Source organism: Sus scrofa, chromosome 5, assembly GCF_054392235.1.
Source record: "Sus scrofa isolate SSC_HxYL_T2T_F1_AM1 chromosome 5, Sscrofa_HxYL_maternal_Yorkshire_Landrace_v2.0, whole genome shotgun sequence".
NCBI lineage: Eukaryota > Metazoa > Chordata > Mammalia > Artiodactyla > Suidae > Sus > Sus scrofa.
In genome coordinates, this window is record NC_139387.1 from 79,803,854 (window position 1) to 79,831,741 (window position 27,888).

The following is a 27,888-nucleotide window of genomic DNA, read 5'->3' on the forward strand; positions in this document are numbered from 1 at the left end:
TTTCGCATCATCCACCTAGCCACATGCAAAAAGGTAGACAAAACTATAGCTGCCTGATTTTTTGGATACCTTCACAGTAACAGAATTTACACTTCTGCAAGACAGTATTGTAAACTGCAATAATATAAGCTAGTATTTATGGAGCAACTACAGGCTCCAGGTAAAATAGGTGTTTACACAATCCCTTTGATGTGGGTACTGTGAATATCCCTATTTCATGGTAAGGACATTGAAGCATCTAAAGGATGTGTAGCTTATTCGAGTTCATACAGAAAGTTTTTTAGAGTGATATTGAAAGATGTTCCTAGACGACTTCAAAGTTTTAAAAGAACTCAGGTACTCATTCTGATGCTAGGTGTTCTGAGCCAGAACTGTTATACAATCAGGCATTCTTGGATATGGATAACATATGGATTTATAATGCTGATGTTTGTAACAGCTATATTAGGGCCATTTTCATGTTAGAAAAAGTAGTGATGCTAGGGGATAGGTGTGAAAATGTCAGGACGACAATAGGGTCCTGAAGGTAGAGAAAACTTCAGACCCTGAAAATCCTACTCACAGAGTTTATCTCTTTGCTTCCTACCCCCTTACCTGCCTTATCTTCCTTATTTTGTATTTACTTGATTGTGTGTATGCATGTGTATACGCAGTCAGAGAATAAAAGAGATATTATAGGCTCTAGAGTGTCCAAGAAGGACGACCCAGTTACTCTCTGTCACATCACCCTTTTTACCCCTTTAGTTACCTGGATATTTTATATAATGATTATCTGTTTACTTATTTACTCACTCTAAAGTTTGCTCCATTAGATCTGGGACCTTCATGTATCTTGAATATCATTATAATGACTGAATAGGTGACCAGCATCCAAGGATGAGGATGGGGTGGTCATATATCATAGTACCAGAGAGAAAAGTAGAGTCTAGTCTCTGCTAAAGTCAAAATGTACAGCACAGGGAACTGTGTCCAATCTTAAGATAGAACATGATGGAAAATAGTATGGGAAAAGAGGATATGTGTGTGTGTGTGTGTGTGTGTGTGTGTGTGTGTGTGTGTGTATGAATGACTGGGTCACTATGCTGTACAGCAGAAATTGACACAACATTGTAAATCAACTAAACTCATAAATAAATAAATAGAGAGAGAGAGAGAGAGAGAGAGAGAGAGATTCACCAAAAAGATGTATAGAGTGGTATTAGCACAATTGTACTCTCTGCACCTAGAGCAGGAATATTTGTTTTACATTTTCTTTTGTCTATGTATTTGTGTGTGTGTGTGAGAGAGAGAGAGAGAGGGAGAGCAGAGGAGAGGGAGACAGAGAAGTAGGTAGGTAGGATAGGAGTCAGGGAACTGGGAATAAGAAGGGCTTATAAATGTGTGTTTGTAGGCAGAGACAGCAAAAACCCAACAGCTGGCTCCTTATATGATTGTAAATTCCAAGTGTGCATGAATGAATTAAGGACCCAGCTAAGAAAAGACAGTAACCTGAACCCAGGAGAGTGGTCTGGGAAGGAAGGAAGGAAGATTGAGCAGATCACACTGACAGCACTTGGTCATTAGGTGTAGGGAAAGGGAAGAACCAAAACAGATGCTCAGTCCTCAGACTTGAGCACCTGGGAATGGTCAAGCTAGTCTTTGGCATGGAGCACATGTCCAGCAGCAGTTTTGGAAGAAGAGGGTTACAACTTAAAGCTTTGATAAGTTGAACTTAATGTACTATGACCAGCTCAAATATTAATGTACCAGTCAATGAATAAATGGTTCTGAAGCTTAAGAGGGAAATTAAGCCTGGAGATTTAAATTTGGGAGTCATCAGCAAATCTGTATACCTTTACTTTTCTCAAAACCTCCAAATTTACTTAAGCAACTGTTGATGATTATTACTTAATATAGAGATATGACTGCCCTCCTCTCAATGCATATATTTCCAACTATAGTAAATATTAAGGAGGAAAAATAGTCTACGGTTATTGGTGCATACTCAGTGTAGCCGTTCCCCCATCACCAGTGGAGTGAAGTAAGGTTATGAAATTGCTTAGATTTATTCAATCTATTTTATGCAGCCATGCTTGAGGATACAACTTGGAACCTGGGAGTTAATTTTAGACTGCACTTCTGGTCCTGAGTTAATTTTAGACTACACTTCTTGTCCTTGGGGAAATCCTTACATCTCACTGTGCTACAAGAACCACCAGAATGCCTTCTTCTAGCCATTTAGGAATTTATCATAATGATGACAGTTTTATGACAAGCAGTACAAAAATGCTGATTAAGCAGTAGACCCAGACTCCTCAGGTTTGGGTCTTAGTTCCCCTGTTTACTACTAATGTGACCCATTTGCTACCCATGTCAAGAGGATATATGAATGGTACTCACCTAAGAAGGCTGCAATTCAAAGCATAGAGTGTCAGAAAAGTCACTGGCATACAAAAAACACTAAGTATTAGCTTTTATTTTCAAAAATGTTTGAGAATCATCCCCATTCTCTATTCACCATCGTGTTCAATAAATATTGACGAATGAAAGTATTTACTGTTTACTAGGTCACTTTTGTAGAACTAAAAATGGTGATGGTAGTGTCTTGGGAAACCCTTGTTACTGCCTACAATGTGACATTACCAAAACGTGATACCCTGGAATATCCAGAGCCACGTGTCCTATAGATGAGCAAATCCAGAGAGCCAGTATTATACTGGGCTAGGGTAGTAGTTGTTAAAATTCCTCAGAGAACTACCAATGTCACAATGGTATGAATCTTGCTTCATATGTGATCATCAATTTCTTGTACATTTATGTCCACGTGACTTACACGTGATGCATTAAAAGAAATAAGTGTAACATAGGGGAAGTTTCCGTCATGGCTTAGTGGTAACAAACCTGACTAGTATCTGTGAAGATGTGGTTTCAATTCATGGCCTGGCTCAGTGGGTCAGAGGATCTGGCACTGCTGTGAGCTGTGGTATGAGTCACAGACGTGGCAGCCAGAATCTGGTGTGGCTGTGGCGTGGGCTGGCAGCTGCAGCTCCAAGTCGATCTCCAGAGTGGGAACTTCCATATGCCACGGGTGTAGCACTAATAAAAAAAGAGAGATAAATAAATATAACATCGGGGTTATTACCCTGAATGTCTTACATTCTTTACACAGAAAAAAAATATTCTTACATTTAGAAAATGGGCACTTCCTTGCCACTATTTCTGTTATACAAGGGGCTGGGAAACAGCCTTTCAGAAGTTGTCGAATAACCTACATTTAAATGTACAATGGCAAACAAGCTGGACAGAAGAGTGGCTATAAGGTTTCTATGAAGTAAACTTGAAATAAGAGAGATTTATCGTAGAAAAATAGACACAGACAGATAACCCAGAAATTGGAAACAGAAATCCTTATTAACATTTCTACACTGCTTGTATGATTACTAGTGGCCAACGGGGATCAGGTACCTACTTTGAACCGGGTATACTTGACACACATTATCATCACGACAACTTTATCCCTTGCCGTGATTGTTTGGTAGATGCTATTACTATCCTTGCTTTAGAGATGAGACACCAAGAAACAGAGACGATTAAAAAAATAATAACTCGCCCAATATCCCATAGATAGAAATTAGGGGAGCTCAGACTTGATGCAGAGCATACTGACTCTAGAGCCCATACTGAATTAATGCTACAATACGGATAAAATACTTCACCATTAATGAATCCCTTCTCATGTATGTGATCTCACTCCATCTTCACAATCAGCTTGCAAAGTAAGTAGTATTTCAGAGTAAGTTGCCCAAGGTGACATAGGTCATAGAGACAAGGCTCAAATGGGAACCCTGGGCCTCTTCCTTGCAATCCCATACCCTTTCTTTCCTTTGCAGTCCCATCTAACAACTTGACAGTTTCTTAGGAGTTCATATGTTGGTGAAGCACTCAGTTCTGCGAGCAATGATAATAGATACAAAATGAAGATGGTCACCTAGTGAGTACAATGTGAAAAGGATGCTTGGTTACACACTGAGCCTTTTAGCTATAACCAAGCAAATGGATGACACGTGTACTGTCAGCAGCAGCATATTTTGCAAATTAATGATATTAGTTGCTATTGCACAGTGTTGTGGGAAAAAAATAAATAAATAAACTACAACACTGGGTTAGAGCCAAAAGGCAAAGGCTGTAGGTCTCCTGACATTGGGAATTTTTAACATCTAATAATTACTTCAGTAATAAGTAATAATTTCTTCATGTAATGTCTGACATGTTTACTTCAGAAACATTGTAAAAAATCAAAGGAGATGATGTATAATTCCAAACACCTGGCATTCATATGCATATGAATAAGTACCCATTAAGCATTTGGGGAATAAATAAATGAACATAGGACTAATATGTGGAAAAAAATATAATTTCAAATGTGTCCTATGATATACATACAAGTACATGTGAAATAATTGATAAAACATGTGGTCATTATTTGTGTACCTATCACAGGAATTTTTAATTCATAGACTCTTGAATTTATGTTTACAGAATTAAACCAGATTAAATCTGTCTTATGCTTATGATTCTTCAGTCCTTTGACTTAATATTCTTGAAGCAGGCCTATTGGGGGGGGAATTGTCACCTGGCAGGGAAGTATAGAAACACAAATGTATGTCACTTTACCAAAATCAAGTCTGTTCTCATCTCCTGATCGCAGTCATTCATTCACTGTGCCTCTATTGCAGAAGTGCTGTGTGAAAGCCACCAGGCTACAAGCTTGAGCAAGTCAGAGGTCAGTTGACCAACTGGTGTCAGGTTGCCTGGGACTAATGTTACTGCTGCCTTCCCATGTGTTATGGTCCAGTAAGAAGGGTAAGGCATGTATGTAAAATGATGTAAAGTCAAGCATCATGTGACTTGAGATGGCTACAGGGACAATCCCCTGAGAATTCATAAGTTGAAGAGATCATTACTTCTTCTTCAAGAAGCCAGGAAGGAGAGAGTGTTTAAACTGGACCGTAATAGCTTGATTTGTGGAATTTCCGAAGATGTATAATCTGGGGCCGCAGTAAGAGGTGTTCATTCCAGGGACCAGCTTGCTAGGGACTATAGGCTTTCTGGGACTTGGAACCTTAAGCTAAAAGCCAGGGAAGTCCCAGGAAAACTGGGTGAGTTGTTCTTTCCTCTTCCTACTTTCTACTCCACACTCAGGGACCACATCATATGGGTGGTTGTGAAGGGTTTTAGTTAATTGAAGGTATTTAGCTGTGGCATATTTTAAATTTTTCAGTACTTTGATAAAGTTTACGTTTTTAAGTTCAACTCACTGATACAAATAATCATCTACTTTGATTATTTTAGGCTATAACTATCCTTTTAAAGGTACATTCATTCTCTCTCTCTTTCTTCATTTCAGCACTTTCAAGGGCTAGCCTCTATTTCCTGTCATCAGGATCAGGTAAAGGCATATTGATGTAGCTCTAACTTCCTCCAGGAGATAGCTCAGCAAATGAGCGGTCAATTTAACCACAGAATTTGTAATTGGAGAACTGAATTCAGATCTCTTTACTCAGCTTGACCTTGAGCAAGTCTCTGCCTCTCTGAGCCTCAGGTTTTTTGTCTTTGTGATTGAATATGACATTAAACTTTAGAAAATGTTAGGCAGCTAAGTGTCTACCCCAAAGTGCCCATGTATACCTAAAATGAATGCAAGATTGAGACTAGGAGGGAAACTCATAAACTAGGTGTCAGGATACAGTCAACCTAGCTAGAGCATCCACAGATGATCAGGGCAAGGATAGAAAGAGGGTCATGCCATGGAGTAACCCACTGAACTTCCACAGCAGCTTAGGAGAGTCATTGCAAAGGCAGTAGAGAAAACAATTGTCTGCACCTGATGGCAGCTGCCAGCCTCAAGGGAATAGTGATTCAAAATAGTCATATTTGGACTTTCCATTGCTCTCTTAGTTGGGACTGCAACTGTGTCCTGACTTCTTTGTTGATTAGGTTTTTAAAATCTCTTCTTGTAGATGTATCAAAAATATAGAAAACACATAGACCAAAGCTCTATTAAATGAATTATAATGTAATCACCTAGGAAAACCACTCCCCAGGTCAGGAGTTAAGACTTCATTAGCCTCTCTGAAACTTTCTGGGGTCCCCTCCTAAACACAGTCCCTTTTTCCCCCTAAAGAATAACCACCATCTTGACTTTTTTGGTAATCATTTTCTCACTTATAATTTTAGCTCCCAAATTATTTGCATACCTAAAAATGTAGTTTAGTAATATGTGTTTATAAAGTGCTATTAAAGTCTCTTTCAATCTATAGACTTCCCAGCCATCACATCTCCCTCTTTCTATCTCCCTTCTCCTCTTCCCTCTCTTTTCCTTCCCCTCCCCCTCCATCTCAGAAACAGAATGTGTAGCTATTGATGTTGAGTTGACCATAGTCTGAATTTGGCTGACTGCCTCTCCAAATGGTATAATTTGATACTCTTCTCTGTCCTCTGCATTCCATGTAATTTGCTCACGTTGGAAAGTTGTTTTCTTCTCTCAGGTGGTAAAATGTCCAGTTATTTCGTGTGTGTGTGTGTGTGTGTGTGTGTGTGTGTGTGTGATGTTAGCAGCTCCTAATCCTTAGTACTAGGTCCATTGATTTGATTAACCAAGGACCACTGGCATGGGCATGCTCTATCATCCCTTCTTTGTTTGCTAACCGGCATAGTTCTATAAAGAGAAACCCTATCTCATCTACTCTTTAGTTATTCCAGTGGTACAGTTTACAAAGGAAAAGCAAAATAAATACTGGATTCCCTCCTTTCATTTACTTCTCACCTGTCCCTCTTATATATCCATCCAGATCTTAAGGGACACGTCTCCTATTTTGAATGTCACTGCATCTGAGTGACATAAACTAACATAAACCAAAAGTGATGAAAAAAAAAAAAGCTATATCTTCAAATACATACCCAACGTGTGTTTTTATACTTTGGTGAATTTGTTCCTAAGGATGTTTGGAAACATAATCATCTAATCTCTGCTTATTTTTAACCCATTATATTCCATATTATTACTGTCCAAGACAGATAACATCTAATCCATTTGCATTGTCAAAACATTGTTCAGATTAACTCATTTGTCTCTATCTACTTCAGACTTTGTATTATAATACAAGATGTTTCAGTTTAGTCATTTGAAAATCCAACCCTCATACTCCAATGAAATTTAGAGACAATTGGAATTGTAGGTCTCCTTTCTCAAATCACCTTTCAATTCTTTGGGATGAGCCCATTAGGACAAAAGATGTAATCTTTCCAAGGTATGTAGGTCAATGGTAGCATTAGATAATTGATTTAAGAAGCTGCCCTTGCTCCCTGAGATAGAAACAAAAGGATAGGGGAACTAGTAATGACTAAAGAAAACAGCCAAGAATAATTGCTGAAAGAATAACTTTAATTTGAAATTTCTTACTTCACTCTTCATTCTATACATTTTTCTAAGAAAATATTTTAAAGCTGTGATTTTTAAACTTTTATTTAAAAACTAACCACAAAATATTATAAGAAATCTCCAATAAGCAATAGCTTCAATAATTGCTTTCTGTTTTGCCTTCAAAACCTGTTGCATAAAGAAGTTTTATCAGTGGAGGAAGCAAACACTTTTATTGATAGATGAGTGAACCATCCTTGCCTTACTGCGTTCTAATTCCTTGATATGATTTTTTAAAATACAGAATTTCAACATCTAAGAGTCATAGATTCTTTCACAGCTCAGCAGTATAGAATCCTTAAAAAAAAAAAAAGCCAGTGCTTGCTTTGTAGATGTGAACTCTAGCATGAGAACACTTCATGGGAAGTGGTGTAGAGACACAAAGAAAATTAAAATTGAAAAAAAGCATCTGACATATTTTATAACTGCACCAAAGGAGATGGCATCTCTTTGTGGCCACCACTGACTTTCATAAAGTTCCCCTCAAATACCTCCTTGAAAACATCGTCTCCATAAGAGAATCAAAATAATTTAATATTTACTACAAGTGGTTTCTAATTTGCAGCAAGTCCTGGGAAACTTTGTTCACGTGCAAGTCCTCAGTTATGATGCCACTTTCATGCAGTGCTCTTAGCTTGGCTTTGATCCAGGCTGTTAGGTGAAATTAGGCCCTGAAAATCGGATTATTATATCCCAAGGGAAATGACTGATAAGGGACAGATGATTGCTCATCTCCTGGCTACTTGCTGGTGTTGAGGTGTTGCTAGTTGCAAAGCCAATTTGTTAACAATTAGTGCTCATTAGAATCATTTCCTGTTATCGATTCTAAACATTTGACAAAGCACTTTTAGGGAATTGGACCCCCCAAAGTAGCTATCCATAAGTGTTGAGCAATTAAAAATCTTCAAGATCCAATGTAATTCTTAACCAGAGTCATCAGATTCCAAGTAATTATTTTTGCTTTGGAACCCACCTGCTATCCTGTCCAGTTTAAAGATGTGCTGGTACAAGGACATACTTCTTAATTAGCAGAGGTGTGGATAAGTCAGTATGGGAACAAAAGGAATTTTCTTTTTATTATCTGCTTTAGCTGTTTGTAGTGTATCTCTAAGGGACCAAAAAAAAAAAAAAAAAATACCAGCTTGCAATACGATATATATAGTAGGAGTGTGAAAATACATGCATTGCTTCTATTATCTAAACATCTGAGCTTAGTTTTTAAGTCCGTGTTCACCTTTGTACATTATTAACTCTAAATATAGCATCATAAGTGGAGTCATCGTGCATTACATTAGAATTTAAATATTGCCAGTGTCAGCTTTCTGAAGTATTATATATGACTTTAATAAAATTAGCATAAATGCTATATGCATTTGAAATTTTTCTGAGAAAAGGCATTGTATTTATTTAATTTTTAAATATAGATCTGCATGCATTACAGTGCTGCAAATTTGTATTCAATAGATATGCCCTTATTATCTAATTAAAATATTTATTATCTGTGCAGGTATATCTACTAATACTTATATATTCTTTCCTTAGAGTAGGAAAATATGCCTTTTTTTTTCTCTAGTAGGTAACAGTCTTTACATATGAACTATGGGTTATTTTTTAGGATCAGAATTAAAACTCTGAATGACACCTCTCCCCATCTTCTGCTCCTTTTCCAAATTTTCCATTGCCTCTGTATTTATTTTATAAATGTAAATCATTTCTCCTATTCATTTTCCCCTAGACGTAATAATGCTGAAAATACTTCTAACTGTGGCAAAACATGGAGAGGGGAACTTAGTATTTCTGCTTCCGAATTTCTTATCCCCCTATTAAAAGCTCACATTAATGGAGAAATTAAGTGAATGTGCTTCTTTGAAATGCCCTGTGCTCAACCCCTCTATCCTTAATAAACAGAGATGGTATTGACACAAGTGAATTTTGTTTAACCACACTACATTTGCTTCTTAATTAGTGAATATTCATCTGTCATCAGGAGCAGCTATGACACCCCTCCCTGCTAACATGTTCTGTCATAAATAATCAATGAGGCTCTATTAATATTCATGAGCTGGAATCTGTGTAGTCATGTGCACTGATGCAGAGACAGGGGGAGTGTTGCCATGAACTGACTGGAAACTCTGTGTGTGTATCGGTGAGTGCAAGATACTTAGGGAAAGCGAAGAAGAGCACGCTGCTACAGCACCACCCTGGCTTGTGCTTCCAGCTAACAGCGGTTTGTCTGTGTTTCTGGACTGAAGTGACTGATGAAAAACAGTAGTCAAGTCTGGAGGGTGATTCCCTTTCAGTTCACTTGCCTTTCAGTTCTGGGGAAATTAGAAGATTTGCGCTCTCTCTCTGCTTCTTAGAATGGGCTGCAATTTGTGCACTTTTCAGAAAAGAGAGGAACACTACAAACTGCTGTATGAAGTTTCCCAGGTGAGTGCAGGATCTGATACCAGCAACTAAACAGCCAGGCTTTGTGTTGGTCTGAAAGCCTGGAAATGAACTGTGGCTAGCTTTATTTTTTCTTGCTGTAGATTTCAGAATTAAGGGCAGCTTTGCTGGTTGGGGGCTCTTTTATTTTGGTTTTGGGGTGGCAGTTTTCAGCTTCCTTGCCACTCCCCCTTCAGATGACTTCCTGTGGGATTCTTTTTAACATTTTTTTGTATCTCCTGCCAAGATGTCAGTCAAGTAAAAGGAGTAACACTGAAATCTGTGTCTGTAATATTTTGAGACCCCTCTTTCATTTTGGAATAGTGTTGACATTTGAAAATCAAATGTATCATTGTCTGCATAAATATTGGGATTTAATAGGTCTGTGAGCTCAGTTATTTTGAATAGACAGGAAAAGTTTCTTGCCAAATCTTGTTAGTCAGAGGAATTATTTGATTAATTAGGAATTTGTGCTTTGGTTTAAGAGGAAGACCTGGTATGTTTGTATTTTAGGAGAAAAAAAATACATGCTGTGTCTTGGCTTAAAAAAGGAGATAAAGGAATTTTCCTATCACTTGTTCTTGGATCCTTTTTATAATTTTTTGGTCTCTTTAGCGTAGAAATTAATTTTAAGAGCTTATTACAATCTGTGTATTGTAATAAAAAGGAAAAAAAGTATTTAAAGTCAAATGTCCTTTTAATATATATCTGAGGGCTTTTCAGAATAAAAATAAGAAAACTACATTCCTAGCCTTCAGAGTTTTCATGGAATTCTGTTAATTCACCATTTTATTTGGGCAGGTTTCCCGGGGGTCTGTACATGTAAGTCCATGTTTCTTGTTTGGCAAAATAAAGTTTATGTCTCCCTTCTTCCGGTTTGTCCCAGATGTGACACACTGCTAGTTTTGTTTTTAGAGGATGTCTGATGAAAGAATGAATGTTTGGGATGCTGGTGGTCTGTGGGCACAGCAGTAACCACGGGCCCACTGGCTACCGGTTGCCTCAGATTTCCCCCTGACGTGATTCATTTCACAGTGGGCTAATTACAAAGTGGATTTGCTACACATGAAACAGCCTCCTCAGTTGCAGTGTTAATGCACATTTTCATGGTAATGTGATCAGAGGCTCATTAGCCAGTTTCCAAAATGATCCTCTGCATTAATTAAATATAAAAATGACTCCTTTATCACCATAGAGAGGAAAAGGAAGATTAACATTGTTAATTACACCAGGAGCAATACCTTTTGCTTTTGTTTTGTTTTGTTTTGTTTGCTACAAACTTGCAAGACTAGGCTAAAATCATCTTCATTCCTAGATAAGCTCTCCTCCACTTGGACTCATGAAAACAGTCTCTAGGTGGAACACTTCCCTTTAGTTTGGTTTGTTGGAGTTTTGAGTTCTACTATTGTTTTTCTTCGGGTGATGGAGGAGCAGGGGAGGGTATTACTCAATCTGGTTTTTTTTTTTTTTTTTTTCTGTGAATCACTAAATTGACAGAAAAGTATAATATGGAGGAAGTGGTAGGTGGCATCCTCTGTGATGATGCCTCGGTTAAGCTGTTTATGTTCTGCTAAGAAATCAAGCCGGGAAAGCTGCATCCAGGAAGGACCACTGTATTTGTTAAGGAGCCTTTGTTGTAGAATTTTTAAAATGCTCATGTGAGAGTTTTGCCTTTAAGTGCTTCCTAAATCTTGAGAAAATAGATAAGGCACCCTCTTTATTGCCTCCACCTGTACTCCTTCATATATTTATTTTATTTTCTCTACTCTTGAGTTGCAGTACTTATGATCTTTAATAAAGGGGGCGAAAATGAAGTATTGGCTCCCATTTAACCGGCTTTTATTAGATAAGTTAAAACCCCAGCTTAAAGGTCTTGCGTGTGTTTTCCAAGGGGAGCCCTCCTACAGTTTGTTCCTAGCTTTGCACTCTATTTTATTGAGTTAATGGAATAGATAAGATATCAAAGGAAACCAGTGATAGGCTCATATAATACACGGGAGCCCCGTGTGGTGCTGCAAACTAGTTTCTATTTTTATTTGGCGGCCAGGCAGCTCCGAGGACACGTGAAAGAACATGCTCTTTACCAGGTGTTCACGAGGGTGCAGCGCTGCCCCCAGAAGAGAGGATACAATTTACAAAAGTGACTTGGGACTGGTATATTAAGACCAATTAGCTCCTACCAATATTAACACCCGATGACCCAAATCCTATGTATTTATTTATAGACTTGTAATCCTCCCATGACCTGCCTTTTTTGTTTCTTGTGTTATCATTTCTTAAAAGCTAAGGCAAATTAAAGTGTATCAGGGGATGTCAAAGTTTAAGATGAGCAGTGAATAGTAAATACCTGACCAAGAGCAAAACGATCATTTCTCTAGCGCAGACTCATTTTGATACTGAACTTTTTCACATTTTCACTCTATATTTCTAGAATTTTGCCATCTGAATATATGGGCCAACTAGAATGCAGTTTCAGGTTTATAACTGCAGTAAACAAAAGCAAATGTGTTCACTGAGGAGTCTAGTGAAACCATCAGAATCATATATGTAGGTGTGAAATCAGGTCGAGTTTAAATTGTGTTGATATTTTTTGTTCCAACAGAGGAGCTAAGAATTTCAGATGGCAGAAGAGAGGGAATGTTGCCCGGAGAAAATTATTTTCAGCTGGAGTTGGGCCAGTCCAGCTCTACTATGAACACAGATCCAAGAACTAGGATTGGTATAGATCCAGTAACCTTCACACCAAGCAATTTTCAAGCATCTATTAATTTTTATACGTGCCAGGGACACAATTGTTATCTGCAGTGATTTATGTTATTCAAAGTAGTTTATTAACCTCTTAAGAATTTATAAATGGGTAATTTGAACAATGCCCTTCTAAGGACATGGACCAAATTGCCTGTTTTGTATTAATCTGATTAAATAGCCAGCTGGACCAAGAGCACTGCAGTAGTTTGTTCAGCATGTCTGACCTAAAAACAGATTTCTTTTTGAGGGAGATTGCATGGAAATATATGGATCTGTTGACTTCATAGCTTGATTTTGTTCATATGTAAATCAAATGTAACTTTTTGGTGGATGAAATAACGGACATCATCAACAAGCTGTTCATTGGTGTCCAATCACCATGTTCAAAATATGGGGAAATATTAACTATTTTGGCACAACCAGAAGGTCTCCCCATGACCCGCACCTGTGGATTAGTATCATAAACTGAAACAGAACCTACATTGACAGTGACAACAATCACAGTTGTTGATTGACAGCAGCTAACAGTGAGCTCTTACTTTATCCTAGGCACTATGCTAACTCAACATGTGTTTCCGTAAGCATCATCTTATTTAATGCTCATGAAATCCCAACAAGGAGTTACAGAATAACAGCCAATAATTTTAAAATGTGTTCAAGTCTCCTTTATTCTACAGTGAGTTTCTTCAACCTCACATAATCTCCCTTCTCTAGTAACTGTCCTATATCTCTGAGAAATTTATTTAGGCTTATACTATGGAAACCCAACTCATAATGTCTTAACCTCTTTACCCTTATGTCATCCTTTCCCCACATTCCTTAGGGCTGGTGGAGTTCTCACCATCCCTCTTGCTATCAGTAAAACACAAAAAACACTGAATGAGGTACTTCCATCTTCTTCATCCACACAGTGACCTTCTGGTAATTTTATTTCTGTACTTTCTCCAGTGTTAATTCCAACCTTCCCACAGTCACAGTCCCTTTTGTTCACTCTCTCTGATGTCATGGAAACAAATTTTCCACTTTGAATTTGTCAGTGTGCCAGCCACTGTGATTGCTGTTGCTAAAATAATATTTCTAGAAAGTATTCAGTGCCTCCCAATTACTACAGAATGAACTTACAGAATGAACTAAAACTTCCTATTACAATATGTTCAGGGACCCCTTGCACTGGTTCTAGGTTTTTTTCTGGCTTCCTCTCTCACTGATCTTCGGCTAATGCAATTTATCATTTTTCCAGACCAGTCTTCTCGCTTTTCTCTTTAAGTTAACTTCCCAACTTAGACCTTCATAACTTAGTTCTTTTCCATCCGTCTCTGTGGAATGCCCGCTATATCCGCTCTCACCTCTGTCTGTTTGCTTCCATCACAAGCTATACTGACCCTGCCCCTCTCCTTGGGCAGAGAGCTTTTTGCGATTATTGACTTTTAAAATCTTGATGTCTTCCCACCTTGGAAATCTCATAGCATTTTGCTGGCACTTTGTGGAATTTATTTTTCATGTTCCTCTGTCTGGTATTATAGTCAAGTGTGTGTGATTGAATTGTGAGCTCCTTGAAGACACGTCAGGTGCTTGACTGTCCTTTAACACCCATCCTGCCAGCCAGCAGATGCTCACTGAGACCCACCATGGTGCCTTGCAAAACCACAGCCTCTGCCCCAACCCTAGCTTGTGGTGAAGGATGAAGGACTGTATCACCCTGCTTTCCTCTCTGCCCCATACCTATTAGCTGGCTAAACTAGGAGCATGTTACCTAGTACATGAAATTGAGGGTACAATTGGATTTTTTTTTCAGTATCAGAAATTTATATTGGGAAACAGGCCATTACTAAGGGGATTAGATGCAAAGGGATGCAGAGAGTGAGAGAGAAGGCTTTAAGTAGATTGGGGAGCTTGAGAGTCAAATCTATGAGAATCAAAGATTCTAAGAGAATCAGAAACACCTGAGAAATGAAGCACATAGGTCATGAGAAAGAGAAGCATAAAGAATAAATAGCAGGAGTTCCCTTCATGGCTCAGTGGTTAACGAATCTGACTAGGAACCATGAGGTGGCGGGTTCGATCCCTGCCCTTGCTCAGTGGGTTAAGGATCTGGCGTTGCTGTGAGCTGTGGTGTAGGTTGCAGACGCGGCTCGGATCCCACGTTGCTGTGGCTCTTGCGTAGGCCGGCGGCTACAGCTCCGATTCGACCCCTAGCCTGGGAACCTCCATATGCCATGGGAGCGGCCCAAGAAATAGCAAAAAAAAAAAAAAAAAAAAAAAAAAAAAAAGAATAAATAGCAAATCTTCAGAGTGAAGAAATCAGAGAAGGGGAAATGAGGTCTGGGGAGAGGGGAGAAGGCCACTGAGTTCGTCATGGGCAATCCAAGCAATTTTGGCAGGTAATGAGCATTAGAACAAGAACTTGGCATATATGTGTTTGGTGGATAAGATCCCAAAAAAAGATGTAAAAAGTGAGGAGAAAAACTGACCAGTGAGGAGAGGTGTGAACCAAGGACACATTACTAAGAAACACAAAAGGAAGATAAAAAAAGGAAAATAAAAAAAGGAAAAAAGTGAAATTGTAATAGAGCGAGAAGGAAGAGGAACAGAAAGTTGTGGGAGAAGCCAAGCAAAGAGGTATCTAAAAAGGAGTGGCCAGTGTGGTCAGGTTAAGAAGAGCAGTAGCTTTGGATTAGAAAATATGTGATGTATACAGTGGAATACTACTCAGCTATAAAAAAGAACAGAAATAATGCATTTGCAGCAACATGGATACAACTAGAGATTCTTATACTAAGTGAAGTGAGTCAGAAAGAGAAAGACAAATACCAAATGATATCACTTATATGTGGAATCCAAAATATGGCACAAATGAACCTATCTGCAAAACAAAAACAGACTCGCAGATAGGGAGTAGATTTGTGGTTGCCCATGGGGAGGGGAGAAGAAGTGGAATGGATAGGGAATTTGGGGTTGGTAGATACAAACTATTACATTTAGAATGGATAGAAATAAAGTCCTACTGTAAAGCACAGGAAACTATATCCAATCTCTTGAGATAGACCATGATGGAAGATAATAAGAGAAAGAGAATGTATATATATTATTTCTGCTGTACACCACTCTGTACAGCAGAAATTGACACACTGTAAATCAGCTATACTCTTAAAAATATATATAAATATGTGCTGTACTAGCCAGGAAGGACTTGTTGCCTCAGCTCTTGAGAGTATTGTAAGCCCTCAGGGACTGTCTTATCTGCACAGAGCCTCTCACCCAAGTTTATTCTCCTCCCAGGAGGCTCAATCCATCCAATGACAGGTGGGTGCAAACATACACAGGCCTGGGCACCTTAGCCTGAAGTGGGACCTCTGAAAGGCAACTCCACCTCCAGGGCTCCCTGCAGTTGTTGTTGGGCCAGCATCATAATTCAGTTCTCCTTCTGCCCAATCCTGCTTCCTTCTTCTCCCTTCTGCAAAGTGAACACTCCTTAGCAAGAGCCTTGCCCCCTAAAGTCTGTCTCAGAATTGGTTTCCTGGAGAACCTAACCTGGAGAGAGGTCATAGTGACAATTTAACAGGCCTCTCAATACAGAAATGTGAACAAAACACAGAAGGTGGTGGATTCCAAGAGGAGGTCGACTGCACTTTCCAGGAGTTTCTCTGAGATAAAATAGATTATTTAAAAAAATGGAGTTACGACTAACATTGGAGTCCAAATTTACCCAGCCCTTTTTGTGGAATGCAAAATTACTTAAAATTGTGAATATTAACAATGAAAGTTGTTTTTACTTCTACTTTAAAAAGTGAAATAAGTAGTTCCCATCATGGCTCAGCAGTTAACGAACCTGACTAGTAACCATGAAGTTGCGGGTTCGATCCCTGGCCTCACACAGTGGGTTAAGGATCTGGTATTGCCATGAGCTGTGGTGTAGGTCACAGACGTGGCTCAGGTCCCGCGTTGCTGTGGCTCTGGCATAGGCTGACGGCTACAGCTCTGATTGGACCCCTAGCCTAGGAAACTCCATATGTCGTGGGTGTGGCTCTAAAAAGACAAAAAATAAAAAAATAAGGAGTTCCCATCGTGGCTCAGTGGTTAACGAATCCAACTGGGAACCATGGGGTTGAGGGTTCGATCCCTGGCCTTGCTCAGTGGGTTGGGGATCTGGCATTGCCGTGAGCTATAGTGTGGGTTGCAGACGCGGCTTGGATCCTGCGTTGCTGTGGCTCTGGTGTAGGCTAGTGGCTACAGCTCCGATTGGACCCCTAGCCTGGGAACCTCCATATGCCGCAGGAGTGGCTCAGGAAATGGCAAAAAAAATAAAATAAAATAAAAAATAAAAAGTAAGATAAATTGATTTCACGTTGAACTATGATGTTCATAGGGTGATGATAATATAGTGATTACAAAAATAAAGCATGTGCATTTATCTAGAGTTTACTTTATCCAAGACTTTTGAAGAAAGCCTTAAATGTTAGAGCATTTTTATATGGGTAAAAATAAATATTTTAATAATTTCAATTAATTTAGGTAGGTTTAAGAAATGAAGTGCCTTTCTCTACTAGAAGGTTCAGAATATCATATATTTTGTTAAATATATACCTTTAATTTCTTCAAGTTTTCACCACTCACTGCATTGTTCTAGACCCAGGAAAAGGCCAACTAACTCTCATTGCTTATCTTGCTATTTAGATGAAATACTGGAGGAAAACATTTCACTGGTTCCATGTTACACACAAAGGAGACATGTTGCTGAAAACTTAGCCAGTTGATATGCTGAGATATTTGACTCTTCAACTCACCTGAATTTGCTGGTTAAGTATGATAATCTGATTTGAAAATTCTTTCATTTCAATTTTTGTCAAAAATATTTTGAAAATACATGATGTTATTTACATAATTACTTGACATATGCACATTTACTGTTCACTTCCAATCATGTTAGATAGTAGCAAATGAGCTGTACATCTTTAGGAAACAGTGATTTCCGGACTTAACAAGAGAAACTGCTTCTGAAGATTAATCAGTAGTGAAAAATTCTTGCACAACAGCCAATTGTTGTCCAGGATATTCATTTTATGAGTAGATTTTCGTATATGGAATTATCATAGGTCATTAGGAGGTATTCGATCAATCTTATTAAATGATTGAGAAAGGTATAAAAAAAAATCACTAGATTCGCAGGAAGAGGCCCTTGACTGTGGTCCTATGAAAGATAACTGCTCTTGAAAAGTTGATAATTCATGAAGGAAAGTGATCAGGTTACCCAGAACAGCATCTGCCTCAATCACTCTTTTCTCTTATAATCCATCCTTGGACATAAACCGTAAGAATTTTAGGTGTTATTCTTTTATTTCTCCTTTTTTTAAACTGAAGTATGGTTAATGGACAATGTTAGATTAGTTTCAAGGTTACGGCAGAGTGATTCAGTTATACATATACACACATATCTTTTCTCAGATTCTTTTCCATTATAGATTATTACAAGATATTGAGGAAACTTCCCTTTGCTGTACAGAAGGTCTTCGTTGTGTATCTACTTAATATATAGTAGTGTGAATCTTTTAATCCAAAACTACTAATTTATCTCTCTCCCTCCTTTGGTAGTCATAAGATTGTTTTCTATGTCTGTGAGTCCCTTTCTGTTTTTATAAATAAGTTCGTTTGTATTACTTTTTTATATTCAACACATAAGTGATATCATGATGTCCATCTTTCTCTCTCTGGCTTATTTCACTTAGCGTGATAGTCTCTAGGTCCACCCTTGTTGCTGCAAATGGCATTATTTTATTCTTTTTATGGCTAGTATTCCATTGTATATATGTACCACATCTTCTTTATCCATTCTCTGTCTATGGAAGAATGTCCATTCTTTATCCATTCTTCTGTCAATGTCTTGGCTATTGTAAATAGTGCTGCAGTGAACATTGAGATGCACATATCTTTTTGCTTCGTTCTCTTTCTTTCTTTCTTTGCCACACCTGTGACATGTGGAAGTTCCCATGGCAGGGATCAAACTTGAGCCACAGCAGCAATCTGAGCCACAGAAGCGACAATGCCAGATCCTAACCCCCTGAACCACCAGGGAACTCTGTGTATATATTTTTGAATTAGATGTTTTTTCCTGGATATATGCTCAGGAGTGTGATTGCTGGCATATATGGTAACTCTATTTTTAGTTTTTTAAGGAACCTCCATTCTGTTCTCCCCAAGGGCTGCACCAATTTACATTCCCACCAACGGTGAAGAAGGGTTCCTTTTTCTCCACATCCTCTTCAGGATTTGTTATTTGTAGACATTTTAATCATGGCCACTCTGACCATTGTGAGGGGATACCTCTTTGTAGTTTTGATTTGCATTTCTCTAATACTTAGCAATACTGAGCATCTTTTATTAGGTGTTATTCTTAATAAATGTCTTCTTGTGATTCATGAAGATTTAAGGACCACTGAGCAATAATTTTGTCTTCAAATTTAGAATTCTAGGTAATTCAAGTGCAACTGTAATTTTCATGTCTGAATGCAAATTTCCAAAATCATCCATAAACCCATCCTATCTGCACCTCTCTTCCAGCTGTATTCATTCATTCCTTCTCTCCTGATTCTGTTACTCCCAATGTGGAATAATAGCTTTAAAAGGTTATTATGAAAACTTCATTGTTTCCTTCAACAAAAAAGCTTTGAAGGTAGCCACCCCATATTCTCCTGTGCTTCAGCATATAGCATCTGATTGCTGATTTGTGCTGTTTGGTCACAAGCTGTAAATCGTACTACTTTATGGTTCTTTGGGTTCTTAGTGAAGCACACCCCAACTTCTGTTTTATGTGGCTTTTTAGAAATACTGTAGGACATTTTTGGAAACTTCCTCTCGTCGCAGTGAAAATTAGATTTTTTTTCCTGAACTAACCTTTTATTCTTTTATCCTAAGCTCCTTAAGAGTTTCTCTCAAATACCTTTATTTTTAAAATTAAAATTTTAAAAATTAAGAAAACTCTTTCAACTGTATGTGAACAAAGATAATTACTAAAATGCTCAGTATAGTTTTAAATCCATAGATTAAAGACCACTTGTAATCAGTGATAGTTATATTTTCCTAAAATTGTATTATGGTGGACTTCAGATAATGTTTTTTAAAGTAAAGGAAAGCTTGGAAAAGAGTATTTCTCATTGAATAACCATAGTTACTTTGTACTTGCTTTGTGCGCAGTACCGTCCTAGATAACACCAGAGGATGCAATAGAAGGATGACCTAAGAAGCCGGTCTTCAAGCATGATCATAAAGCAGTTAGAAGGCAAATGTGGAAATGTGTGACCCTGACACAACAGAAATTATGGAGAAAGGACAATTCTCTATGGGTTAGACTAATCTAAGTGTCTTCATGGAACAGCTTAACTAACGATGGTTCTTATTTAGAATAACCTAAGTTAGGAGCCAAGGTTCATTTTTAAATTCAATATAATCCTTATATATACAGTCAGCCAAAGTAGTATGTTTGATGTCCAGAATTTATTGTAAAAGCAAAGCAAGTCATGAAATATCATTAAGAGGACATATTTAGGGAAAATGGGAGGGACAGCCTGACCAAAACAGGATCCAAGAAGAGGGTAGTTGAATGTCTTGATCTTGCCAAAATGAATGGATTTGGTGTCATTGTCACTGTGGGGCTGTGTAAGTGCTAAGGATGCAGTCAAACAGAGTCTCTGAGGTCAATTTAAATGATACAACATGGGGAAATATTGTTTGCTCGGCACTTTATTTAAAAGACCATAGCTATGCTAAGTTGATCTGCGATGGATAGATATTGCCACTCCTTAAGTATGCTATTTCCTTGGCAGCTCATGTTTATAATGTTTGAAGTTAGTTCTGCCTATGCAGTTGTGAACCACATTGTTAAGACAGCATGGAAAATACTGAAAATGTTTTACTAGAGTATTATTTTTTGATAAGTGCTTGCTAAATGCCAACCATAGGAGGGGCACTGTGCACAGAAGAAAGAACACAGGCTTTGGAGTCAAGCAATAACACCAGTTGTTTATTCTCTGACTGTGAATGAGCTACTGATCTCATTGTGCCTTTGTTTAATTGATTAGTATCAACCTTGAAGCACCTTATTGAGGGATAAATAAGATCGTACATTTAAAGGGCATAACGCAATACAGGGATACCATAAATGATAACTTGTGATTTCCTGTCAGTCTAACAGTGATATTGTCCCCATTTGACCAATGAGAAAACTGAGGCATAAAGTAATCAAGTGACAAATTCACATCGCCAGGAAGTAGAACACCTGAAATTCAAACCAGGATTTGCCTCATGCCAAAGTCCATGTTCATTTTGTTATAAATATCAAGTATCCTTCTTCCTTTGAGCTTTCCATATTTGTTCACTGAGCTGATTTATAAATACCGAACTCTTGGCACATAGTAGATCCTCAAAATATCCAGTCATGGTGGATAATGATATCATTTTTATTCTTCAGCTGTTAAATGGGCCAGTAAACCTTGCTGTTCTTTCTTCCTCAAGTTTCTCCATTGTTTTCCAGTGTACTAAGTTGTGGCCCCCCTCATAGCTTGAGTCAGGCATCACTTTTTCCAGTAAACGTTCCTGGAGGCCCCCTACTTTGTCCTTGCGAGGTGCTCCATGCTTTCCTCTGTCGTAACCTGTACCAGGTGGTATCATTTCTCAGTTTACTTCGTTTATGGTTTTCACTCATCTCTGAATCTCTGGGGGTGGGGTAAAACCCTTGTTTTTAAATTAACCCAGTCCCCACAGCAATGTTTCTTGAATAAAGGATTGAATGACTAAATTCTAAATGAATTCTATGTGCAGAACGATATGTTGAAGGTAACATAAAAGCAGAATAAGATGAGGTCCCTGCCCTCAAGGTGCTTACTGTCCCACAAGCTCCACTGGTTAACAGATAACTATAAATAAGGTTTGCTATTAGTTCTATGAGAGAGCAACACAGAGAGGAACAAAGTATCATGAGATATTACCATCATGAGATGGTACAGTAATAACGTACCGTATTATAGATAAAAATTAAAGTGCCTAACACATAATGTGTTATATAAACATTGTATAAAACAAAAGTGCTTTGTGTATAGTTAATCGATTATTGATTTAGTAACTGTCATGTTTCTTCATTTTTGCTTTCTGTGCTATAAAATTGAAGTAGCTATTTTGTGTAAAAGCAGCTTAATTTGTATTTCTTTTTATTTTATATGATTTATATCCATCATTGAAGTAGTAAAATATGGCTAAATTATTACAGTATCTATTATAGATATGTATATACATGCCCTCTTACTATAAGAAGACTTCAAAATGATAATTATAAATATAATAGAAAAATGCCTGAATTTTCATGGACGATGTTGCCTTTGGTTTCAGAATTACTCTAACATTAATATGAGAATTTTCCAAGTGCAAATATAAATACATATCCCAATTAAGCCAAGAGCAGCCTAAGAAAACCATGAAAATCATTTTTAAAACTTTAAGCTCTAAATTAAACCTAGTCCATAAGATACTAAAATACAATTTTTAATAACTCAAAATGGTATTTCTTTTACTTATTATGCATTATTACCTGCAAAAGTGAGAATATTCTTTGAACCACGAGGAAAATGATGAGAATAAAGCTAATCCCCCTCACATACCCAGTATCAGTGAAACTTTTCAGAAAACTAACACAATGGCCCACAGATAACTTGAGCTAGAAAACTCAGAGAGGGTAGAAGTTAAGTTATGAATTCAAAAAGTTAACTTTTTAATCAGGATGCATTTTCCACTCTCACAAAAAATTAGTTCTGAATGGTGATAGAAATGCCCATCATATTCTAAGTCAGACCAGAGTCTTAGCCAGATTCTGGGGTAACGTGCAGAGGGAGGAGATTTTGCTATCTTGCTATGGTGCCACTTGACGAACTGAATATAAGGGTGGTGTCTCCACTCGACCTAAGAGTAAATCACTCTCAACCTTTATGAATTTTCAAGGGCTTAATAAAAATTGTAAAAGTTTTTTAGAATTGCACCTTCTATTTAATGCAGTTAGTGGAATTGAGAGAAAATGAGGCAGCGACAATACTGCATTAAATTTAGTCCTATTTCACTGGATATGAAATTTAGACTAAAAAGTCTTAGAAAATATCTCCTCCCTAACTGGCATAGATTAGAGGGCTTAATTCAGTTTTTTCCATGATCACCTTCAGAAATAAAACATCACCAGTAAAAACCAGTACCTTAGCAAATGCATAAAATTACAGATTCCTTTGTGTGATGTTCAGATACACAGAAGATTATTCATAGATATATTTTGGTGGAGTCTGTGATTATCAATTCTTTTTCAGGTGTGTGGGGATCCATTTTAATATTAACTAGTCTAAAAAGTTGTTAAAATGAAGTTAAATATTAATTTAGAAAGAAGGGGCCTTATATGTCTTTCGTACTATCATTTCAGCCTCTCGAAAGCAAAGTAGCCAGGTCCTAGATTTCAGAAAAATGAAACTGGTTTCATAACTGATGAAGAACAATAGTGAGAAAAGCATTTAAAACAAATGGGATTGGCATATGCACTCTGAGGTATGTGGAATGACTGGCCAACAGGGACCTGCTGTACTGCGCAGGCAAGTCTACCCAATATTCTGTGATGTTCTATGTGGGAAAAAAATCTGAAAAAGAATGGATGTGTGTACATGTGTAACTGAATTACTTTGTCATACAGTAGAAATTACTACAACATCGTAAGTCAACTGTACTTCAGCAAAACTTTAAAAAAATGAAAAAAAAATTTAAAAATAGGAATTCCCATTGTGGCTCAGTGTTAACAAACCCGACTAGAATCTAAGAGGACTCGGATTCAATCCCTGGCCCTGTTCAGTGGGTTAAGGATCCGGCATTGCCGTGAGCTGCAGTGTAAGTCGCGGATGCCGTTCAGATTTAGCATCGCTGTGGCTGTGGCATAGGCTGGAAGCTGTAGCTCCAATTTGACCCACTACCTAGCCTGGGAACTTCCATATGCTGTGGGTACAGCCCTAAAAAAAAAAAAAAAAGCAGGAGTTCCCATTGTGGCTTAGCGGACTAAGAACCCAACCTAGTATCCATGAGGATGCAGGTTCAAATCCCAGGGCTCACTCAGTGGTTAAGGTTTCAGTGTTGCCAGAAGCTGCAGCATAAGTCACAGATGCGGCTTGGATCCTGCCTTGCCGTGGCTGTGGCGAAGGCCGGCAGCTGCAGCTCTGATTAGACCCCCTAGCCTGGGAACCTCCACATGCCAGAGGTTTGACCCTAAAAAGAAAAAAAAAAAAAAAGTAAAGTAAATGCTATACATAAATAGTCTCTCCAGCAGTTTCTGCATAAGATCACGTTAATGGGATGATCTTCTTGATGGATTATCATTTTCTGGCGGAGTAATTGACTCCCTGTCTGTGACGGCTGAACTGACCCTGCTGTCATTGAGTTACCCAGTGACCCTGTTATCAAATGTGCTAATGACCGCTCCTCAGAGCTTCCCTCTTCTTCCTCTCCCCATATACCTGGTTCTCACCTTCCACAACAACCAGAAAATCATTTTAAAACTGGCCCCTCACTTCGAAGTTTGTTTTGATGGCTTTGAAGTAGTCACAGCTTTCCAGCCAGTATTATCTCTGTTGCATAGATCACAGAAAATCCTGAGAGAGAGAGAGACATTTATTAATTTGAAATGTTGAATCTTCTGTTGATATTTTTCAAATAGAATACATTTGAATTTTAAAGATCCTGTTATAAAGAATTGCTTTTGGAAGGTGCATAAGAGACAAATGCCTAACAGGACCTTAGAGAATTATCTACATATGTTTTTTAAATAACATCATAGTATTCATAAGTTGGAACCAATGGGTGGCCATATATATGATGGCTGATTGTTGTCTTGAATCCCTCAAAAAGGAAACTATCAGCACGAGTAAATGATTCTCCAGCCTCTGCGTGTCTTTTAATGCACTTTGGTTAGTCACTGGATTACTTGAGAATCTGGAAGCCCGCTAGAATCAGACTGCATTTAAATTATTAAATGTTATATGTTTTCACTTTTTTAAGTTATATAAAAAACACTTTTTGTCCGTGTAAATCCTAACAAAATAACAGTACATTACTTAACCCATTGTGAACGTGAACATACATGGTTATTTCATTCAGCCCAGTGTTTAAATTATCTTAATTCGCTGCAAAGAAAGATGGCTCTTTATTATATACATATTGTCTGGTTACATGGCCTGGAAAACAGGTCCTGAGACCAAGATTTGTACGTGAGATGCTTGAGAGCTTTCTCAGGAACAGTGCTTGCAGGGGAGTGAAGGCGGTGGGACCAGGCGCAAGAAAAAGTCGACTGTGATGCAGTCCCAACAGCGACCCCAGCTAATGGCAGAGGGGACTGTGAAGCTGGACTGGCCTTTCAGAATTATTCCTAAGGGAGGCAGGGCAGCCAGGCTTTGCCCTCCTGCATCCACTTTGGATGTGGCAGCTCCTGGGGAGGGGGCGTGGCTTGGCATAGGGCCATCAAGTCCCTTTAGCTGAGCACAGTGCCCAGAGTAGGACAAAGCCATGAGGTTGCAGCTGCCAGTGCCCCTAGGGGCTTGGCATGTGAGCACTTTGGACTCAGCAAGCCTCCACTGCATGTACCAATTCATCTTGTAATATATGGACATAATTTCCAGCCTATAATAAAATCCCCTTCCGAAGGAATTTTAATCACTTGTCAGACAAGGTCAGGATCCTCAAAGTTAGATTGTTCTTCTCTTTATCCACTTTGTTGCTGGATTAAATCATTTTCTGGAATTAAGAGTGTCATTGGAGCATATTTTGAGAATGTGACTTTGAAAGTCTGACCTGTAAAAATGTGATAAATTGTGTCCAGAGATTGATTTTGCTGAGTGCTAATACCAAATCATGGAGCCCCGTAGTTTCACTTACTAAATATTGCCCAGGCCATACTGTTGAACCCTGTGCTGCCACAGTCACCTCATCAGGATGTTTTCTGTCCTGTGACTAGTGGCTTCAAATGTACTCATCCATCTTCTTGTCCCATTACATTTTGTGTGACTGATGTTCTATACCCATTAAAATTGATGGGAAAGAACAAAGAGAAGAAAAATGTGCCCTTCAATTGATTACTTCTCTGAAAGAGCAAATGAGAATTCTCTAGTACCAACAAGAGATTTAGAGTGGTGGGTTTCCCCCCATTTATTAAGTGCTTTAATTAGCTAGGTTTACCAAACAGAGGCTCCTCTTTATAAGAGCACATTATTTAGCCATGCTTTAAAATTCAACCTCCTTCTAAAATGTTTGATCTTTATAAGATGAATTAATAGCTGTAACATTGTCTATAGTCATGAGTCATTTCGGTTGTGACTTCTCAGTATGAGAATCAATTAGCTCAGATGCCTTCCATGTCAGATTTTTTTTCCCTCTGATAAGCTATCATAATGGCTCATTTTATGTCCTGTGATAACCGATGATGAAATTTATGATGATTGTAAACTGAAGCCAAAACCAGAGGGATTTTGGAAGGCCCAGTCTTCTAGATTTTTCTTGAATCTGTTGAATGTTATTTTTGCTCTCAACAAATTACAGAACAGCAAGGTGTTGCTCCAGAGCCTGCAAAATATGTGTTTGATTTCAATATCTAATGTGTTGAGGGGACGGAAACCTACCCACTGACAGTCACAAGGCTTCGGCCTCTGCACCTCATTCCTCCTCCTGTTCTTATGTTTGAGGTAGAGGCAACAGTGCAGACCTACTTAGGAAGAGAAAGGATAAATTCACTATTTTTATAAAATTAAAAATGAAATAAATTTGATCGAATTATAATTTGACTAAATACATTACTTTGGAATTCCTTTAGGAGAACCTCAATGCCCAGGAATCAAGGTTTGGGGGGAGCATTGGTTTTGTTTTTGTTTTTGTTTGGATACTATGGCTAATATGGTCTAAGGAGAAATAGAAAAGTGCAAAACATTCTTCCATATTGACCTTGGTCACAAGGATGGCAGGAGCTATTCTGAGACTTTGACCATAGGAGTTTATTTGTGAACAGCTGTCACACTGGAAGTGGCATAGCTGGTGTACATTTTTAGCCGTGTTCATCATGTGCTACACAAATACTTGGACCAACTTTGGGGCAAATGGAACTACTCAGGCTGTGGTCAGACCCTTTTACTTCTGTAAAAATTCGTCTCAGAGTTCCCATTGTGGCTCAGAGGGTGAAGAAGCTGACATAGTGTCTATGAGGATGTGAGTTTGATCCCTGACCTCACTCAGTGGGTCAGGGATTCAGCATGGCCACATGTGTGGTGTAGGTTACAGATTCAGCTTGGATCCAGTGTTGCTATGGCTGTGGCTGTGGCTGTGGCTGTGGCATAGGCCTGCAACTACAGCTCCAATTCCACTCCTAGCCCGGGAACTTCCACATGCTGCAGGTGTGGCTGTAAAAAGAAAAGAAAAAGTCTCAACTAGCACTATCTCTAATAGAGATTTCTGTGTTGATGGAAGTATTCTGCATGTGTGGTTTTGAGTGGTGCAGTAACCGCTAACCACACGTGGATGTTAATTGGTTAAAATGCATCTAGTGTAACTGAGGAACTGAATTTCCAATTTTATTCATTTTAGTTCATTTAAATTTCAGTAGCTACATGTGGCTAATGACTCCTGCATTGGGTAGTGCAAATCTAGAAATTCTTATCCAGTGTCATAGACTTTAAGATTTTATAGCCTTAAAGTGTTCAATTTTTATTCTATACCAGCACTTTTTGGAATCTCTCTGTTAGTTTTTTTTTTGAGGGGGGATATTTTATTTAAATAATGCTTCTTTAAAAACTGAAATAAAATATAAGCTCAGAAAGTAAGCATTAAAAATATGAAATATATGGAATAGCCTACAAAGAAGTATCTTAGAAACTGGAACACTGAAAGAACACTGTCACATAAAAGTGTTCAGTAGATATTCTTGGTAGTAAAATTTCACAGAAAAAAAAGCAAAAAACAGTTTTACCGTTTTATAAATGACAGGTCTTGAAAGCCTGGAATCTAGGTCTTTGTACTTTAGCAGTGGGGAGAAAAGATAAATTCATTTTAAAACAAGTACAAAAGAGTTGCATTTCTAGACCTCAAAAAATCAGCATCGGTTGGGGCATTCTGAGAACAGTTCCCTTTCAACTGTAAGAACAAAAATAAAATAATAAAATGACAAAATAAACAACAGTATAATAAGGGAAGCAATTTCCACTGAACCTCCT

At 38.1% G+C, this 27,888-nt stretch overlaps 1 protein-coding gene across 2 annotated transcripts in view; it reads left to right on the forward strand.

Annotated features, from left to right (window-relative positions):
- The window catches only part of PDZRN4 (PDZ domain containing ring finger 4), a 367,304-nt gene that overhangs the window by 204,222 nt on the left and 135,194 nt on the right, over positions 1-27,888 (forward strand). The window contains exon 1 of one of the 2 annotated variants that reach the window (XM_003481712.5): positions 9,614-9,889. The exons of the other annotated variant lie outside the window; for it this stretch is intronic. Within the exon in view, the coding sequence (XP_003481760.2) occupies positions 9,821-9,889 (69 nt within the window). The 5' untranslated portion in view covers positions 9,614-9,820. Of the gene's footprint in view, positions 1-9,613; positions 9,890-27,888 lie in introns of those variants that run through there. 2 annotated transcript variants of the gene reach the window in all.